The sequence below is a fragment of the Ictalurus furcatus genome, chromosome 24, assembly GCF_023375685.1.
Source record: "Ictalurus furcatus strain D&B chromosome 24, Billie_1.0, whole genome shotgun sequence".
In the NCBI taxonomy this organism is placed as follows: domain Eukaryota; kingdom Metazoa; phylum Chordata; class Actinopteri; order Siluriformes; family Ictaluridae; genus Ictalurus; species Ictalurus furcatus.
Genome location: NC_071278.1, coordinates 18717563 through 18739323, shown reverse-complemented (window position 1 = coordinate 18739323; position 21761 = coordinate 18717563). Strand labels below are relative to the sequence as shown.

Below are 21761 nucleotides of genomic sequence, written 5' to 3'. Positions count from 1 at the left end.
TTTTTAGGATTAGGGCTAGGGTCATCAAAACTATGGAGTAACACAAATCGAGTTATGGGAATTATGTTTTGATAAAAATAAAAATAAAAATTAAAAATAAATCAAAATAACATCTTCAAAGTCGACACCCTTTTTGCCTAGAATTTCCAGAAATGTATTATTGGTATTTTCTCAAAGATTACTTGGGGAATTCCCCTGAGATGCTTTTTAAACAGTATTAAAGGAGTTCCCACCTACGCTGGGCACTTATTGGCTGCTTTTCTGAATATTTCGCTCCAAGTCATCTGGTTTTTTTTTTTTTTTTTTTTTTTAAATTGTAAATAAAATGTTAGTTTTCTAATTCTTGTTAAGGTTTCTTCCTTATGTTGTCTGAAGGAGTTTTCTTAGCCACTGTTGCCTGAGGTAATCACAGAAGGTTTAAAGTGTTGTCTCTTTGGATGAATAAATAGGTTAACTGTTAATTAATTAACTGGTTCATTGATTTGTTGTCTGCAAGATGGAATATAATGGTATAAACAGATATTGAATAGTAAAAATAATTTCAGAATGTACCACATTTAATGTAATAAATTGGTTAAATGCTAAATATAAATCATTTCAGCACAGTAATTTAGTCAGTATGAATTAATTCATTATTTAATTATCTGTTTGTTTATTTATGAATTAATCCTGTACTGTACCATGAGTGTTGCCCTGTGCAGATGGAGACAGTAGCAGACAGAGATAGAATGTAAGTGGATCTCTATAGAAGGAGAGGGATGGACGAGTGTGTGTGAGAGCGAGAGGGAGGGAGGGGGTGGAAATCAACATGACGCACAAGTAGCACGTTGCAGACACTGCATCAGACAAGAGAAGATACAAAACACAACCAGCTAGCAGAAGCAGCTGCACTTTAAACTACTAATAATACTATGCTGGAGCCAGACACAGAGGCTGTGTTTATGAGTGTGAATCAGAAGAACAGTGTTGTGTGAGAAAGGCTACCTTGGAGCAGTGTTTAATGAGTGCAGTTGAGAATGATGAGTCTTGACCCTGTGCAGGTCATGAAGGACCAGGAACCTGTGTCCCTCAGCCCTTCATCAGGCTCAAATGGTGACAGCAAAGCCTCCTGGGGTGACAACGAGGACTTTTGTGATAGTGTTTGTTCTACTAAAAAGCCCAATACTGTAAGTCTGTGCCTCTTTTTTTTATCTCTCAACTAACATCCCTTCATCTCCACAGTGAACTTTATTAATCACCGTTTTGCTTCTCACATAAGCATTCTATATTCATGTGAAATGTTTACATTGCACACGTGTTTCACAGGTCACCTCTCCCTTCCCCTCAGTCTATTTTTATCTCTCTCTTAGTACCAATAGTTAGTGGATTAGCACTTCAATCTCCAGTCAATGTTAGAGAGTTTGATACTTCTAATGCAAGTGAATGTACTGCCTTAAATGTCCATGCATGATGGGGATCGATTTATGTGCTGGATGCTAAACAGGCAGCAGACAGTTTAGGCTTTTGTGTTTTTGTCATGTGGTTACTTAACTCAGTTTGTGTCAAACATGATAATAGATTGATGGGAAAGACAGACACCTTTACAGATGGGGAGGGCATGAAAGAGAAAGATAGAGAGAGAGAGTGACTGAGAGAGGGCTGCTAAGTAGTGGAGCTAAAAGTGGAGGGATAATTCCATCTGAGCTGCAGCAGGTGCGGGTCACGTCATATGGGCTATTCCTGATATCAAGCACACTAATGCTACCGTAAGGGTATCGATATCACTATGCAAATATGAACATGATAAAACCGTGAAAATGCTGACAAAGGAAGGATTGTAGGATAGTTTGGCTTGATGTACATGTGTTCTAAGTAAATAATGTATAGTGATATAATGCATTCTGTATAAACGCAGAAGTCCACCTTATTAGGTACTTTATGTCTACTCTGATTATACATTTTATTAGTTCCTTATAAATATAAATTTACTGACTGTAGCCCATCTTTTGCCATGAACAATTTATCAGTGAGTCCACTGTAACCCATCTATTAGTCGTTGAATCAGCTCTTTCTGTTTGGTCCAAAGATGTTGATTAATTTTCAATAACAGCACGTTCCACATTACCAAAGCCTAATAATAAGTGGATTTAAAAATGTGCTGTTATTTAACAAAAAACAAAAAAACAAAACATGTTATTGGAAAGAGACATTTATTTAACAGTTATGGAAGGAGTCTCCAGTGTCAGAGCTTTGTAACAGTCAATGGTAAAGCTGTTTGTCTGCATTTTCTGCCATGGCAAATTTCTTCAGGATAAATGAGTTTCTACTTTACAGTTTCTCAGTTATCTGAGAAACTGCAGTTTTTGTTTTATTACCTTAAACAGAGAGGAAAAGGGAAAGGCTGCTGAGTGAATGACAGTTTATAGCTGCTATAATATAAGGGATAACAGGAATTAATTAGCTTCAAGGACATTCCACACTGTTGAATCTAACTATTAATGAATAAAAGACTAGATTTTCTGACATAACCCAATGCCAGATGTTATATATAATATGTGTGACTTATGTTTTGGATTGTTGTCTTGTTCTTAGAATACAGTTATGTTTTATTATAGTTTTCGTAATTTTATAATTTTTTTTAGCTCATTTGTAAAACGGACAAACATTTTCTTTACTTAAAAACATAAACCATGGGGATGCAAACTTTTGCACTCGCCTGCATGTGGAGCATGTGCCTCAAAGCTTTATGAAGTAAACTGTTGGTTGGCCATCCTGCACAATCTGCGCTGTTCTCATCTCTGCTACACAGCCATGGTTTCATTCTTCTCTGGGTTAACTGTTAATGGCTTTACTCTTTCATCAAGCGATGTAGTTGTTAGAGTTAAGCATGCGATTTTTACGTTTCTTAACGTGACACACGTAATGTGCTGTGTGATGTGTGTTCTGTGAATAACTTGATAATGAAGGAGCTCTATATTAGTGACTTATATTAGTGACATTCACTTCAGATTTTACAAAATGAAGATCAGTTTAATGTTGATTTTAAATCCTTTCCCTCAATATATTTTGACTTGGATTGATGTAGTGTCTTCATTGGATGACAAAAGTTTAGACTGAGTTTTAATTAGGTTTGTCCATTTGTTAATTCTTTCTATGAAGGATATTCTTTAAAGTTATTATTGCATATACTATAGAAGTGAATCTTTCACTGTGTCAAAAATCTGGATTATTTATTGAAAAGACAAAAAAGTATTACTTTTGATGTATTTATGCCCAATAAGGCAGAAGAAGCAAAGTGTATTGGACATAATGCACTAGAAACATTCCATTCTACCTTACACAGGCAATTACTTACATACTTAAGGAACCTTTGATGTAATTTTCCATATTTGATACACATATAAATAAAAACCCCATGGTCTATCAACACATCCTGGAGTCCTGGTATCTATAGATGTAACTACTGCCTGTGTGTAAAAGGGCAAAGCATTTGCACTATGAATATCATCACACAACAGAGCCACAACACTAGACCAATATAAAATGTCACCACAGGACTGTTCTGTTCTTTCACTATAACATCAACATGGCATGTCTGCAAGTCAGTTAACCCTCTGTGCCTCAATGCTGACTTTCCATTTGACAGATATGCTAACTGTTGTATATAACATAGCATATCACCCCAAATGTTGCTTAAATCTGTGTTGGTGCGTTTTATAGATCCAGTATTAGCATATTATTACACTCCACTGAATACATTTTTCCTCAGTTAAAGATTGTTCCATTGAATGGTTAACTGAATTGAAAGGCAACAGTGTCTACCTCTCAGTCTGTGATTTTATTGTTAACATGGTTCCTAAACCCGTTCTCTGTGTCTCTGTTTAGTGTGATCATATTACAAACTCCCTAAACAAATACACTACCAGTCAAAAATTTGGAGACACTTGACTGAAATGTTTCTCCAATGATCAATGATCTTAAAAACCTTTTGATCTGAAGGTGTATGATTAAATGTTTGAAATCGGTGTTGTAGACAAAAATATCATTGTGCCAAGATATTAATTTCTTTCATTAGAAAACTAACATTTTATTTCCAAAACACATTTTTTTTAAATGAATGACTTGGAGCGAAATATTCCGAAAAGCAGCCGATAAGAGTCCAGCATAGGTGGGATACTCCTTTAATACTGTTTAAAAAGCATTCCAGGGGGATTCCTCAAGAAATTGGTTGATTATTCTAAAATGTGGGGGAAATAATTTATTACACTTAATGTTGTTATTATTTATTACACTTATTTCTTAAAGACTGATATGAAATGTGTTTTTATAAAGGGACCAGTGAGACGAGCAAGGAAGGTGGAGGGAGGCGTATTCTTTGTAAGTATACTCTAATTGGACCAAACATTATTAAGGCCATGTCTTTATTCTTTCATTAACTTTGCACTACATGCATGGTAGGTCTTTTGGTGAATCATACAAACAATAAACATGCTTTATGAGACAAATTGGAACAGATTTGTTTGAAAATTGTGCTTTTGTCCAGTCTAGTCTTTTGCTGAGGATGAGAGCGAGAGAGAGAGAAAAAAAGATCTTCCATGGATATCAGTGTCCTTGGTAGTGAATCTAAACCACTTTAGAAAAGTTATCATTTGCCTCTGGGATATTTACATTGGCACATCCTATTTGCTATTAATATAGACTATCAATTGAAATATAAGCTTTGTGTTATAAATATGTGATGCTGAGGAAGCAGCATTGTAAGCTCAGAGTGCTTTTATTGGATTTAATCCAAGAATCATCATCAGAACAAACAGTGTTCTCATGGGCAAATCCATGATCAGAGAACATGAAACAGGCAGTAGTCAGGCAAACAACAGCAATACAAGGATACACAGGACACAAGAAACTGGAAACACATGGCTTCAAAACGCAAGTATACATGCAAGACATTTAAAATCTGATACAAGAGGCCAGTATAGGTCAGAACTGTCACTGCTCTTTTTATTCACTGCCAAAGAAGCAGCATTATCTTGGGTGCTGTTCAGCTCCTAAAAATAATAATAGACATCATAAAAAAAAAATCTAAACTATAAAATATCTTGGTCATACTTATAGAGTATTGAAAAAAGTTCATTATAGTTATGCCGTAGTGCACAGTTAATGACCGTTAATGACAGTAGTTCCAGCTGCAAAGCGAAATCCCAGGTTAATATTACTGTGTTCATTCTAATATATTATCATTCCTCTAATAATGGCTAATTTACAGAGACATGTAAGGCATACACACTACATAAATTGATTAAAAAAAAGATGTGTAATTGTTTGTTATGGTAAAATGTTCTTACAAATGTTTATTTAGCATTTTTGAAAGGAGTTACCAGTGTTAACGTTTTGTAACAGTCAGAGGTACACAGGAACATCTTTAGGACAGGGAGCTTTGTGTTTTCTCAGTAAATTGGCAAGCTGCATGTTTAGTATTATTTATTTCATTAGATAACATAGAGAGGCTGGTGAGGGCACAGCTGCATTGTTCTATAATATATATATATATATATATATATATATATATATATATATATATATAAATAGTGTTGGAGAAGTGTTGTGGTATAAAAAGAATAAAACACTTCTACTTTGCAGTGTTGATTATTTTTACATAACAGCAAAAACTCATATAGGTTATTTAATGGTTCTTTACAGGACCATAGGTTCTGCAAAGAACCTTCTTCTTGTCAAGAATGATTTTTCATGTTATAGGGTTCTTGAGTTGAGCTGTATGGTTCTTTGGAGATTAAAGAAGTTCTTTATGTTTCATTGAAGGTTCTTCAGAGCAGTGTGTTGATTCTTTAAGGTAACCTCCCTTAACAGGTTAAAGTGAAGGTTCTTTGTGGGACTAGAAAAGGTTCTCCGGGCATCACTCTTAAGAACCTTACTTTGGTTCCTTAAAGCACTAACTAAGGGTTTTTTAGAGAACTTATGTGAAGAACCATTTGGGTCCATTAAAGCACCAGTAAATATAGTAAAAGGTTCTTTGTGCAACTTAAAAGGGTTCTCGTATGGCATCAGGCTGATAAAACCCTTTTTGGTTCTAACTGGAACCTTTATTTTTAAGAGTGCATTGTGATATGTTTTATTCCTTACATAATGCAGGAATGAAAATAAAGAATGAAAATGTCCTCCAGGCTAAAGAATATATCGGTATATTGTCACTGTCTGTGTTAAAAGAGAGACATTTTTATTCTTTCAAAGAACAACTAAAGCATTCAACTACTGTATGATGGGCTTTTTTTTTTTTTTTTTTTTTTGCTTCATAAAAATGACATATTACGTGTGAAAGGAATAGATGGTGATTTCCTTGACTGGGCTAATTCTATTTTAATAAAATCATCCTCTGTGTCTGCGCTTCCGTCAGCTATATTATCATGTGCTTGTCTTACAGAGTCTGATGTTCTTTTAAAGTAAAAGAGTCTGATGTTCTTTTAGGTCAGCACATTCAAGCTGAGATTTTAAATGCCACTCCTTAGGGAATGTGCTGCATGGTACTATCATGCCTATAGCTAATGCCACCCAAAGCTGATCTAAGACATTATGGCCACAATATCTGCAACCCCTTGAACTAAAGTGATATGCCATTATTAATCTAACAGTCTCTTGACCCTGCTATGAACCCAGTAGTTCTCCCCAGTGTGAGTGATTCAGGATACTGCATAACAAATGCCACACCGGTCTCCTGTTTCTCAGACGTATTCCTGGGGGAAGGGCTGCAGTTTTTCACCCTGTCACATATGCTCTCATGTTATGTGGTCTGTCCTGTTCACATTTCATATCTCTGGTAACACACAGATTCTGGATGTTATGAGAGTTACATTGCCAAATCCCTTTGCTAAGTTAACTAGCCAACCTTCTGTTTCTAGTCCACATGGCACGCTGAACAATCAGCAGTCTGCTGTGATGTGACTCAGCGCATGTGTGCTTGTGAACATTATGTGCTAGTGTCATTATTTACACCACCAAGCTCCAGTCATCAGCACAAGATTTATGGGTATTTACAAGGAAAATTTACTGGTATCATTGGAAATGAGCGCCATACACTTGATACCAACATGAGCACTCAATCCAAATTCTCAGACTTATGATTTGCTCATCACCTGATCATTTGAACGTTTGGAACGTTGGCAGCTGATGTCGTTATACAGTGTATTTTAAACAGCCAAATTTTAAACCATCTTGTTGAGTGGCTCTATCCTAAACTTCCAATTTAATCTTACTGGAGTGCCTGGAAGAGTTTAAGACCATTTAAATTAAGAAACTTTACCACCACCACCACTCATTTTGCATGTCTAAAATATGATAAACCCATATATTCATTCTAAACAAAAGGATTGTCAGTGGTTCTGTGGATAGGGTTCTTAGGTTTCTCTGTACTTTGCCTCTTTTTCTCTACTTTTTCTACTATCAACATTCTCTGATGTTGTAGGTTTATAAATAGAACGCTTAAGGGTTTGCCCAGAGGGAAAAAAAAAACTCTTTAAGATTATAGATTTAACATGATTACTACAAGTGCATATGCTGTTGATTGGCTTAAATGTAAAAGGATATTGCACACTCCATTCCCTTTCAGCCAAATCCAGAGAATGCAGTAACGATAGCCGTGTCCTCTCGAGTGATGTTCCGCACAGAGAAAGAGCAGAAGGTGTTTGAAGAGAAAGGAGTGGAGGAATACCTCAAGTACCAGGTGGAACATGAGAACGAACCTTTAACCCCCGGACCAGCATTTCCATTTGTTAAGGTAACAGACAAAGACAACTACACTCTGCAGTGTAAAGACCCAATTAAAACCCAATTACTCTATATGAACTATTCCTGTGCAATCTATTCCTAACAAGACTGTTTTTTATTTGTTAATCGATTGTTTACTTTCCTTAAAAATTTTATAGACTGCATTTCATGTACATTACAATTCATCCCATTTAAATTTAGAAAAATATTTTATTTCTATATGGGCCAAGATCATGAACTCGGATTGGCTGAGACCTGAAGAAATTTGCCATATCAAAAATACAAAGTCCCGTTGCTTAAATTAAGATGTAAAAAAAAAAAAAGGGCAGTATGATAAAAAGTGTTTTATTAGTGTTAAAAAAAAGCCATCAGTGCATCATGAGTTATGATATTATGAGGACCCCTTTTTAACCTGAACACTCATTCTCCTAAGTGCACACTTTTTCATATTAGTTTCACTGTATATACTGAATAATGTAGTAGTTTCTAGTAGTAATGATTAAAATGAGTAATGAATAACTGAATAATAAGCAAGGATATTAAGTGGTCAATCGTACATGTTTCCTCATTACAAAATTGTGTGCTAAGGCTCTACTGACCAATAGGACCTCAACCTGTGTGTTTTTTTTCAGGCCCTGGAGGCAGTTAATGCACAATTGCGAGAGCTGTACCCTGACAGTGAGGAGCTTTTTGACATTGTGCTGGTGACCTACAATCATGCCCATGTAGGAGTAAGACTAATTAACACCATCAACCACCACAGTGAGTGTCCTTTCATCTACCTTTGACCTCAATTAGTTAATTCATCACCAAAAACCTATATAACATCATTAGAATAACTATTACAAAACTACAACAAAATGGTATATAACTTGGCAGAACGTGACAATTCGAACCTCAGTGTTGGGCTCAACATATATACAATACTGTAAATTATTGTATAAACATAGTATATTGATTGGTGTCACAACGTTGAGTTCTCAAATCCAGTTGGTCAGAAAGTATTGATTAATTTTCTATAATAGCATCTCTGACAGTTGTGCTGGGTGTAATATAAATCAAAGCTTTACAGTATATTACTGAGCTTTTTCTAATACATTATTGTTTCTATAGTAACAGCTCGTTCACTGGGACTTGTATGATAGATGATCTGTATAATCTAGGGCTAATTAAAATCGTGTTGTTATTTAGCCAAGAAAAACATATAATCGTTGATATGGTAAAGGTTCTAGTAAGGAGACATTTGATGGAGCCTCTAGTGTCTGCGCTTTGTAACCTCTGGAAAGTGGGCTTTGAAGTAACATGACAATCTGTGATTGTGGCCACTGTGGTTCAGGTGGTAGAGCTGGTTGTCCATTAATCATAGGGTTGGCGGTTCGATTCCCGGCCCACGTGACTCCACATGCCGAAGTGTCCTTGGGCAAGACGCTGAACCCCAAGTTGCTCCCGATGGCAAGTTAGCGCCTTGCATGGCAGCTCTGCTACCATTGGTGTGTGAGTGTGTGTGTGTGAATGGGTGAATGAGAACCAGTGTAAAGTGCTTCGGAACCGCTACGGTTAAGAAAGCACTATATAAGTGCAGACCATTTACCACACACACACATATATATATTTATTTGTCTTTTGAACTTTTGAGGGCGTGATTGTTTACAGCTGTTACAACCTAAGTGCTATCAGGGACTAACCTGTGTCACAGATGGTCCACAATATTACATGTAACAGATAAATATGCAACTTGTTCATTAAATATTTAAATGATTGGCAAATTGCTGTGGTTATAAGAGGAATTAAACACGTTGTGATGTGCTGTTATTGGAAAATAATCACTTTGGAGTGGTAACAGTGACTTCGATTCACATCGACCCACATCACATCATTATTTTCCTATAACAGCATGCCTTGTCACATTTAATTCCTCAATTGTAAAGTTGATGGAAGTGATTCAGGTTTTCACGTGTCTCAGTTCAGTCCACCTCTATGCTATTTACTGCCTATGACTTGTGCAAACTTCAATATTATTTCAACTGCAGCTGCTTAGCACCATCTTCAAAGATGAAAACCCACTCAACTACATCTAAACATCACTTTACCCACAAAGTGTGAAATATATCATATGTGCTTATAATCTGCTCATGTGAAGGACAGGAATCACTGATTGAAATAATGAACTCGTTCACATATTCCCTGAAATTTGTACACAGCACTTCTGGATGCTTTTCATGTTTGTTAGCAAAACACAACGAAGCTCCCAGACCTCCCAGCTGCGTCATCTCTGCCGACCTTAGCTTAGTCTCAGATACACTGATTAGGATGTGGTGAAGTGGGAACGACCCTTTGTGTCCTGCATAAATAAATTGTTTAACAGCAGGACTCAAAGTACTCAGTGCACCCTGTGCTGAGAACCAGCTTGAGAACCAGGAAAGAGCTTAGCAGAGACATTCACGCACACATGCATTTCAGCGCACGTTAGTGGTAGTAGCATGTGGTAGTTGCATATAAAAATTGTTCATGAGAAATGTCTCAGTATGATTTCAAGTGAAATCTGGAAGCACCAGAAACCATGGACGTTTTAAAATAATGCTTTGTTACATATATAATAAATCTGAATTCCCTACAAGTTTTTCTGCTTATATTTACTGTCAAATGTAAATGAAATGAAGGCATAGCGGCAAGACAGTGAATCACAGAAACCATGGTGTTTGATGAGGAAACTGTAAAATAATTATAATAAAATAATAGCAAATTCACACTTTTCAGGATTTGGGCTTGATATCTCCAGACAATAGGGTGAACCTTTTACTGCTGCACCACACAGGAGCCCATGCAAAACCATATTACATGTTGTTTCCTCACCTTACTTTTGCAGGAAAATACATTTACTAGATTATTCTGTGCTCATAATTAGTCAGATTATACACACAAATTAGTGTTCTTCATCTAGAATTTTAGTAAATCAAGGACAGGCTAAATTATATTTATACCAGTCACTATAAAAAAGATATCATTATAATTTTGATATTTGACATTTGATATTTAGGCTTCTGTCCATATACTGTAAGGGGCAAATCAATGTTAGTGAACGGAAAATTTTCAAATGAACCTTGATTTTTTTTGTTTACAATGATTACAGCTGATTATATGCAAAAAATGAATTCACTGAAGGTAAAAATGACATGTGGGTGTATCTGGCAAAAAATGCCCTTTCAACCAATAAAGTCTAACTTGCATGATGGCATAATGGGGCACGGGGTAGCGGTCCTCACAGAATTCCTGGATCAATCCAGAGCTCAGGAAGCTGTGTGTGTGTGTGTGTGTGTGTGTGTGTGTGTGTGTGTGTGTGTGTGTGGAGTTTTACGTTGTCTTTCCATGTCCTTCTGGGTTTTTTCTGAGTTCTCTGATTTCCCCCCACTTCCCAAAAAACACCATATTTGCAGGTGGACTGGCAGACCTAAATTTCTCATGGGTGTGAATGTGTGTGGCCTGTGATGGACTGGCGTTCCACCCAGGGTATATCCACCCACATGCTCGGTGTTCCCAGATAGCCTCTGGGTTCACCATGACCAGGATAAAGTAGTTACTAATAAATGAATGAATGAATGAATGAATGAATGAATGGTTGATTTATTGTTTGATTCAATGATTCCAGCTGTTGACTGGCTTCTTCATTTTGTCCTTGGGACAATATTTTGCAAACCTGTGACTATTTATTAAGCATAGAATGTAAACATGAACCGGATATGAATTCATGTCAAGGATATTAATCAGTTACATCAAATGTGCACTGGAGCAAACATGTAGGTCTGAGATGAGGATGTCTGGATCAAGGCTCAACAGTTCCTGCTGTTTTTCTGGACTCATTTACTAGAGGTTAAACTTTAGCAGCTGGCCAATCACATCTTCCCACAGAGAAATAGTGAAACTTCTAGTCTTTGTGTCAGAAGCCAGCCACGTCCTGCTCCAGTTCCCACTGTGACAGAGCTGGAAGGCTTCTGATCGTCCCGGTGGCTAATTCACAATGCCAACAAGCAGCATGCTGTCCCGACCTCGTTTTTAACAAAACCAATAAATACGGACACACTTATCGACGTCCCCCATGTTTTATATGTGTTTTGTATTATTTTCACGTGTTTTAGATTTTATACCAGGGTTAATAAAGTCTATTTGAAGCCAAAAGGTATTTGAAGCAAACTCATAAAATAAAATGCCACCCAGTAAACAAGAACAAAATGATTTCCTTGTATATTACAAGAAAAAAACATCAGATGGTTCTGTTGCTGTTAAGTCAGCAAACCAGAATGAATCTACAGATGAGCTGCGTGAATTTATTGAATGAATATTTTAACTGAAACATCAAGGAGAATGTTGGAAAGACTCCCACGCTCTACTGTTTATCTCATGGGGAAATGCGTGCTTCAAGCTTCTTCCTGTAGCCCTCACTCAAAATAAATCACTCAGCTGCTGAGACAGTCTGAGTAGCACTTTCAATAAAGCCCCCTATTCATAAATAATTATGAACATGCTTATAAAATTTTTTTTTAAGTTAGTAATGATTTCTTGTAATCATTTTATAAACTCAATGCCCTATAAAACTCTAATAATGTGCTAGAAAGTATTACTCGATAGCTTATAATTATGTTCTAATGCAAGTATCACTATTCAACATAACACCATAATGTTCTGTACAACATTTATAACTAATAATGGCTTGTGCATAATTCTAAAAACAATCGTAATATGTATTAAAACATCTTAAACATTTAAAATATCAGCACCGAGTGAATATATGAAATTATTCCCCATGATAAGATTTAAGACACTATTATAAGATTTAAACTTTATTTTTGTAATATAATATGGAAGCACTTAATTCCAAAAATTCCAAAATAACTACAAAAACACATACAGACACAAACATTAATGGTTTATAAACATTCATGACTATTGAAACTTCGTAGAAAGGTTCTACATTTTCACCCTCTCAAATCCATGATATCTGATCTAATTTATTTTAAATTTTAAGAGTTCTGTCACTAATCATTCATCTTCTTAAAAGTTTTTTTTATGTGTTTCTCACTTTATAAATAAAAGTCAATAAAAGTGAAACGGTATATATTTAAGTCTAATTTCTTTGTAGCTGTCATGCTCACTCTGTAGGCAATCAGACCTGCCTTACGCAATGACGTATTTGATTCTATACACCCGTGTTTTTAAATCTAATTTGGAACATAAACCACTTCACTTGTCAGTAATACCTGCTGATGACTTCTCCTCATGTGCGCTTGGACACCATGTACCATTAGCTAAAGAGGAAAGCTTCCCACAAGTATCAATTACTCATTAAATGTAATACAATAATCTCACCACAAATATATGCTTTATGTTTTGATCTAAAAGACACTCCACAGCAATTGGGTTATTTTTCTTTGCAGGATATTAAACAGAAATTAAATTTACCTTTGAAATGTATTTAAACAAATTATTTCGTTAGTTTGTGGGTTTCAGTAACTAAAAGAAGAAGGTTTCACACTTTCTGTGCTCTTACACTTACAAATTTGTAACAATTTGAATGACTCTAGACATTTGTAAAGATACAAGGTTTAAGATTAGGGTTAAGGATGGGGTTAGTGATCATAGCCTTTTCTTACAACTTCATATGTATGAAATCAAATGAATTCACAAATGAACTGCACTACCTTTGCTCACTCAGATTGAACAAGTCAGATTGAACAAACCCATTCCTGATTGTTATGAAGGAGTATTAGGAAACCCTCAGTATAACATTGTGTTCACAGCCTCTCTTCTGTGTTCATTTGACATACAGAGACAGAAGAATGGCTTAGCGTCTATTCATCCAATGGGAGCTCAGATATAAGTGCGTTCCATTTGGCTTAAGACAATGCTTAATCAATAACAATGTAACAATGTATGCAATAACTCTTAACCCAGCAACCTAGATTAGTTTATGATCTAGTTACGAACGGAACAGTGCAGCTAGTGATCTCAGCTAATCATATCAAACAGTGAACTAACTTTCCTCTGTCAGTGTACAGAATGAATGCAGCATATGCTTTTATCCATTTCCCCCCCTAGATCTGTTCATTGAGCGGTTCTGCATGACAGGCGGCAGTAGTCCGATTGGCTACCTGAAAGCATGGCACACAAACCTGTACCTGTCAGCTGACCCAAAAAAGGTGCAGGAGGCACTGGCTGAAGGTGAGAAGGACAAACTGGACCAAAGAATCCAAGAATATGCATTGGCTTCATAGTTCAATATATCCAAAAAATTTTAGATTTAGAATGATTAGATTCACGTTAGCTATATATATACAGAGACATTACAATAAATGATCTTAATGAACAGCAGGAGGCAAGTATAGAGTACTTTTATTTGATGCAGTGGGAAGAATTAATACAGGCATATCCTTGTTTATAATTTCAAAACAGGTTAAAATCAGGAAATGATCAGGATTAAGACACGAACAAAAGACCCAGAGTGTTGTTTGCTAAGTCTACTTAGAGTTTCCAGAGTTTGTCATTGGCACCAGGGTGGATCCTGAACACAACAAGGACCAGTCACAAAATGGAAGAGTCAACAGTGTAAAGAATTAGGAAGTTGGGAATATTACCGTTGTCAAGCAAAGAGTCACATAACTGTTCACTAAACTGTAATGTCTGGTAAAAGTGGCTTGTTACAGATAGCATTGGTATTACACCAACGATTTTTTTTTTAGTCTGGATGTAAATTATACTCAAAGTACTCAACACTACGTAAAAGTAGTTCTTCAAGGTTTCTTTAAGGATTTAAAGGGTCATACAATTAAGTATGTTTAGCTTGTAACACTTTCTGATAGAATTCTACATATAACCTTGAAAAGTTTCCCCAGAGGGACAACCAAAGAACCGTTATGGCTTCTAAATTTTCTAGGAGTGTAAAATGAATTTACTTTCTTGTAGCTTTTTAAAAAATGTTATTTCTTTTAGAAAAGATTATCCCTAGTAGAGGTTGAACACTGCAGTTAGGGACAGTATGATACATAGGCAGAGTAAATAAGTTGCAGTGGTATATTTAGATTGTAATTGGAGAGGTAACCTGTCAATGATTTTTGAAATGAAGCTCCACATAGCTAGCTGGTCAAGGTTAGCCCACAGGCTTTGCTAATGTAATATGAGAGTAAAAAAAAGTGCTTTGTTTATGTGCATAAACAGTTAGATTTCTGGGGAAACCCTATGCATGTCCTATTCACTTCAGTAAATGGAATTAAAGTGAAGGTCTATATTATATATGCCTTAAATTTAGAATCAGACATAAAAAATATTTCATATGAAATAATGTTAAATTAAGAAGATAAATGTTAGCCTGTACTACTAAGTGCTGAGTGTTACTGTATATGTGACAATCCAGTGACCTATTTGTTATGCAGTTCTCTAATGGGTGCCTTTCATTAAAGGCTTTTAAGTGTCATAGATCCTAGAGGTTTGCACTCCATATTGACTTGCAGCCAGCAATATTTTCTCTGTCTCGGTTTGTTTTCCTCTCAGGCATTGCAGCGGCCACCATGTTTATGGTCGAGAAGCAGATAGATGTTTCGGAGACACAGCTGAGAGTGGCATTTGATGGTGATGCTGTTCTCTTCTCGGACGAGTCTGAACAAATATTCAAAGCTCATGGCCTGGACAAGTTCTTTGAGCATGAGAAAGAAAATGAGAACATGCTACTAGATCGTGTAATCAATTCAACTCAACTGTATTCTTCATATATATAAACGTGCAAAAATCACATTTATATAATGTTTACACCCTCAAATTTGCATGTGACATAATCTCAAGCAGTTAGTCTGGATTTACACATATACAAACTAACAGCACACTTTATTGAGCTTGCAGTTTATCCCTTTGCACATGCAAATTAAGGCTTGTTACTTGGGATCCTAGTAAACTAGGACCTCACTTGCCAGCCTACTGTGCAGCTACTTTGTATTTATAGTAGTTGGCCATTTTATCAGGTAAATGCAATTACTGACTGTCGCTCATCATGAAGGTGACACTGGATCATTCAGGGCAACATAATAGTGTGTGTATGAAGTACAGCAGTGTTATATCTACTGACATTGATGAATACTGACACAGACAAAGGGCTAGATGACGATTAACACACACTGCACATGGAAAAAGGTGAACTTTAGTCTTTTCAGTGCACCAATATGGTAATTCTGTGTAATTAAGTGGCCGGTAAGTGTGTACAGTGTTTAAAAACTCCAGCCTTATACAAGCACAGCACCTACTACCATGTCAGTATCAGAGTTGTTCTGAAAATGATCCACCATCCAGATAATATCTACTCAGTAGTGGTGGTCCCTTCCTATTGATGTGCATAGTAACAGATGGACTACATTCTGTAATAGTGTAGCTACAAAGTGACCTATATGGTAAATTTACCTAGAAAAATTAGCAATAATTGTATATTGTATATAATATGATATGGTATACATGCCCAACAAGTTGCTAACTGACTTTAAAGTAAATTCAAACTTGAGTATTATATTTATTTCTTCTCTGCATGACTTATAGGGTCCACTTAAAGGTTTCCTCGAGGCCCTCGGAAAGCTCCAGAAGAAGTTCTATGCTAAAGGCCACAGGTTAGACTGCCCCATTCGCACCTATCTGGTGACCGCTCGCAGTGCGGCCAGCTCAGGCATCCGTGCTTTAAAGACTCTCCGTGCCTGGGGACTGGAAACAGATGAAGCTCTGTTTTTAGCTGGAGCTCCCAAAGGCCCCATGCTGGAGAAGATACGACCCCACATCTACTTTGATGATCAGATGTTCCATATTGAAGGTGCTGCAGAGATGGGCACAATTGCTGCACATGTACCGTACGGGATAGCACAGAAGTACCCTCACAAAAAGACTGCAAACTCTGACAAGTAGGGTTGGGAATGGACATTAGACATTGTACTGAGCTTCCTGCATGACTCAATGACTCAGTGAACCAGCAGCAAGATATTTACTTTTTTTTCACCAACATTATTTTACATAAATTATTGAGCTGATTGGTTGACTTATGTATGTGACCATTCACACAATGAAGACACAGTTGAAGAAAAAAGAGACTAGTCCTTGAATTTGTCACTCTATCATCTTTGTTTTATTCATTGATTTGAAAATAACACGGTGCAATCTGGTGAATATTCATTCACTGAAATGAAAAATCTCTACTATCAATTTTGGTGCCCTTTTATATTTTGGATAGTATTATGATGGTAATTGTGATATACTGTATCCTATGATAGTTTTCTACCATGATAAGCTATTATAGTAAAAAGTCAATACAGAATGTTGTTATATTAAACCTAAGGCAGACTATATATTATATATAGTGTAGTATATATTATATAGAATTTATGCCACATATTCTCTATAACTCAGACAGTAGTTTTGGATACAATATAAATCAGGTTTATATTAATGCACTCATTCTAACATAATATTGTTTCTTTAGAAACAACTTACGAAATGACGTATATGGCAGATGCTCCACGTACGTGGATTTAAAAAAAAATGTGTAAAGGTTGATGTCATTTAAAAAAAAAAGTTTTCTGTGAGCCGAAATTTCTTTAACATTTATGGAAGAGTCTCAAGTGGCAGAACTTTTCCGACACTGGAAAGTCTTCAAAATGCAGGGCTTTACAGTTTCTTGGTAACACCTGATGCATTCTTTGTCTTATTAACTTCACGAGACAGAAAGAAAGTCAGGCTGATGAGGGAAGAATTGTTTATCGCTGCTACAATGCAAGAGGCAACAGGAACTGACTTGCTTCCCCGGATGTTCCACAACGCAAAATGTTACTATAAATGGATAAAACATACGATGTTTCATTTATTAACAAATAAAAAAAACTTTAGCATTGGCAAATTGCTGTGGAGTCAGGCTGCATCACACCACCCTATAACAGCACACACTGTTATGTGTTATTCCTCAAATATAAAAATTTGTGTGCGCTATAAACTAAAGGTGGAAACTATATTGATGTACAGAGAAAAAGGGAAACCTGTATATTTTATGTGTACTTTAACTTTATATGTTTGTTTATTATATGATGCTATTTGGTCTGTCCTGTACATGCCCATGTACTCATGTACATGAGTACTCATGTACTCACGCACTCATGTACATACTTCTGTAAACAAGGCTTCTGGCCTTAATGGTAAATATGCCAAATATGGAGTGAACTATTGCAGGACCATGCCTATAAAAAAAAAAATTAAGCCATAATATCTCTAAAGACTGGATGTGAGCTGATTTTTTGCCACAGTGACGGCAGTAATAAATAACAGCTATTAACACGTATTACATGTTCTAGAAACAATAATGGCAATTTGTTTGCTTATAAAATTGGTTCATCAGCTAAAACAACACGAGTCAATCAAATCTGCTCTAGACAAAATCCAATGTTTAAAAAGACTATCAAGTTGTATTGGCTGTGACTCAGATTTGCTCTTAGAGAACATTCAATTTATACCAGTATTAGAATGGGGGCAATTTTTGTATCAACTAAAAAGTATGAGTAAGAGTAAGTATACATGTTGAAACTTTTTTTTTTTTTTTTTTTTTTACAAGACTACAGTCTACATCTACAGCTATACAAAATACTGTAGTTAAAAAAAAAAAAATAGTTATACCAGGAGTCAACACCATTTACATGCACTACCCTCTTCTGGCTAGGGCGTTCACATCGTTAAGTCTATCCTTTTGAAATTGATAAGAAAGAAAAGAAGAGAAAGACAGATGCATATACTGTAGCTAATCAAGTAAAGGTGCAGCTAGTAAAACAAGAGTCCAGGATTACCTTCCTAACTATTTATCTTTCTGATTAGGTTCTCTGTGGTGAATACAGTAATTACTGAACGTTCTGCTTTAAGATGAAAAGCGTATTTATGGTCCCACAGTGCTGAGTTTGAATTCTTAAATCTGATTGGTTAGATGGTGTTAATTTTCTATAACAACACCCCTGAAAGCAGTGCCAGTTGTAATAAAATCACAGTCTGATTAATGCACTCATTCTAATATATTATTGTTACTATAGTAACAGCTCATTGACAGGGACTTGTATGGTGGATTTGCTACATAATCTATGAATAAATGGATAAAAAAAACAAAAAAACATGCTATTTAGCAAAGAAAATTGTATAGTCAAATATGATGAGCCTAGGGTGTGATGAAACTATGTTTGTTCAACATTTATGGAAGGAGTCTCCAGTGTCAGTCCTTTGTAACAGTCAGTTTTAGACCAGGACAGAAAACTTTGACAGGCTGTTTGTATCTTTTTTATTCTTTACTTAACTACAACCCCAAAAAAAGTAAGTTGAGATAAATAATAAAAAAAAAAGCTCAAGGCTATTGGAGGAGATGTTAATTAAATGTGATTTAAAAATAATAATAATAATAATATTTTTGTCATGCAGCTCTTCAGCGTCACTTTAGATGGCAGCAGTGACATTTGTAAAATGTCCTTTACGACCACGAGCACTGTTAACTGTTGTATGACATTATAATTAGGTACTAATGAGTTATTATTATTATTATTATTATTATTATTATTATTATTATTATTATTATAGAAACAATTTTAAACATTACAAATGGCATCTTTAAATGGGTGGCTATGTCCACCAAGTTTTTTTTTTTTTAAAGATAAACCTACTGCAGAAATAAACTGTTTGGAGGTGTCTATAAAAGTGTTATTGTGCATATAAAGACAATTAGTAGCAGTTAAAATAATATTATTATCATGCTTAGATATTTTTGTGCTTAAATATCTGAGCACTTGTCTATGGCGAGGAGTGGATGTATTGCTTAAAGTACAGTGGATTAATATTGTTACAAACATGCCCAGCGTTAGATACTGAACTGGTGTACGTTATTAAGCCTCATTAATACCTTTATGCTTTTACCATATTTTAATAGGACGACTTAGAATCCTCCTTCCTCTTAATGCAATCACGAATTTAGGCTTCAAATGAGGCTACAATAAAGTTAATAAAGACCCTAAAAATCCATTTGTTCCATAGGTGCACAGAAGTTGAGGTTTGCTTTCCTCAATCTTAGCTTTGAAAAGCTTATGTGTGGGTAGACTTTAATGCGACAGTCTAATTTCTCCAGAGTTTTAGTCCTCTAGCTAGATCATATTTTCAATATGAGCTGAAAATTGAATTTTAATGTGCAAATCATGTTGAAGAAACAAACAAACAAACAAAAAAACATGATCAGTCCTGGGAGCAGCATAAATTCTCTCACAAAAGTTGCTTGGATGAAAGCTTAATGTTTGACTGCCCTCCAGATAATTCTTGATGAGAGAAGTGAGTGCACAAGGCATGATGCAGTGTTGCTCCTATGGGATTTTCCTGTTTCAAAATGTCTTCAATTATGTTGCTTAGCTTTACCTTTTTTTTGTCCTGTACCTCCTAAATATTACTTTAGGTGGCAGTAGTGCTGTTTGTATCACTGTAGTTACTGGAGAAAAATGATAAAGGACTGTAAGAGACTGGATTGGTTTTAGATTAAGCCAGCGATCAGGGGAATTAACACTCTCTAGACAAATAGTGCAGGATGAGCAACATTCAAATGATCAACTACACGTATTACAGACCTAGCAAAGACTTTATGGGGATAGTCCAATGTAGATACTCTACAAACAGTTAACTAACCATCAACAAATTGTCAAATTAAGCATCAATTGACAAATGAGCTAGTTCATGACAGTCTGTAGATGGTTTGTAGAGCCAACAGTATTTCTGTAGCTTGTCTTTTGTGGAGTGGGGGAACTAGGGAGTCTGCTGACTGGATTATGAAGACATCCAACTGCCAGTTGTCTAAACCTTATCACCATAACATAAAGGCCACATTAATGAAAGACATTCAAACCATAGTAGCGTAGTAATATTCTATTAAATAGTAAGAAATTATGAAATGAGAGAATTATAGCTCCATTCTCTGTATTTTAATACCAGGTGATCAGGTTCTTCTTTGTAGAGCACAATTCATATACAGGTAGAAATGTGCTTCATACAGATATGGATAAAGGCATACAGGACATGAAAGACAACAATATATAAAATATAAAACAGAAAAAAATAAAAGGATAAAAGGAACAAATCAATGTTAAAAAAAATAAATAAATACCAAGGAGAAAAATAACTGTTAAAGTCTATATATCTCTTTAATAGTTACATATTATATATGGTTTGTTTTTTCTGCAATTGGTACACATTAGGTCTTTAAATCATTAGCACAACGTATAGTTAATGGCGAAAATGGTGAAAAGAGGGTTTTATTGATTTCCTAGCGGGACTCAATGTCCATTTCAACTGAAAAGAGAATCACAAATGCCAGGCTATGTTTGAAATCAATATCAAAACATCCTGTCTGAACAAATGCTTCCTTATGTCAGCGTGATAAGTTCCTGAGTTCGGTTGGTTGACTTGAATTATGTCACAGCTTGTTTTGGATTGCTGTCTGACCTTTGGGGTTCATATACAATCCCAATTCCAAAAAAGTTGGAACGCTGTGTAAAATGCACATAAAAACAGAATGCACTGATTTGCGAATCTCATAAACCCATGGGTTATTCACAATAAAACATAGAAAACATATCAAATGTTTAAACTGAGGAAACAACAAGGTCATTTTGAATTTGATGGCCGCATTTAATAGCATAACATAGTGTAGCTTTTATGTTTCGGGTGTTATTATGCACTGATGTATGTGTGTACTGTATATATGTCATCTAGCACTAATCTGGAGTAATAAAATTTGATATCCAGTAAGCAGTCATATTCAAGTACTTTAATCAAGTAGTGTGGAGTCTTCAATGGCTCCACTGGTGTCTGATACAGTGCCAGAAGCAGAGATGGAGAGATGGAGAGCCAGAGCTGGGTGGAGGATTATAGCTCATGAGCCAGAGAGTTTCAGCTTCAGTCCAGTCCAGAGACAGATGGTGAGAGAGTCA

General features: G+C 35.7%; 1 protein-coding gene across 1 annotated transcript; it reads left to right on the top strand.

The window, feature by feature from the left end:
* The first annotated feature begins 314 nt into the window (after positions 1 to 314).
* Positions 315 to 17304, top strand: nt5c1aa (5'-nucleotidase, cytosolic IAa). Its single transcript, XM_053612911.1, has 7 exons — positions 315 to 1166; positions 4312 to 4356; positions 7601 to 7768; positions 8391 to 8520; positions 13849 to 13971; positions 15298 to 15482; positions 16327 to 17304. Exons 1-7 carry the CDS (start codon positions 1017 to 1019, stop codon positions 16681 to 16683), a joined length of 1158 nt encoding a protein of 385 aa, XP_053468886.1. The 5' UTR covers positions 315 to 1016; the 3' UTR covers positions 16684 to 17304.
* Positions 17305 to 21761: the final 4457 nt, after the last annotated feature.

Bases quoted from the DNA above. Each gene is read 5' to 3' on its own strand.
- nt5c1aa (XM_053612911.1), top strand. From the start codon at position 1,017: ATGATGAGTCTTGACCCTGTGCAGGTCATGAAGGACCAGGAACCTGTG. The intron at 13,972-15,297 runs GTGAGAAGGACA...TTTTCCTCTCAG, and splicing joins GCAGGAGGCACTGGCTGAAG to GCATTGCAGCGGCCACCATG. The intron at 15,483-16,326 runs GTAATCAATTCA...CATGACTTATAG, and splicing joins AGAACATGCTACTAGATCGT to GGTCCACTTAAAGGTTTCCT.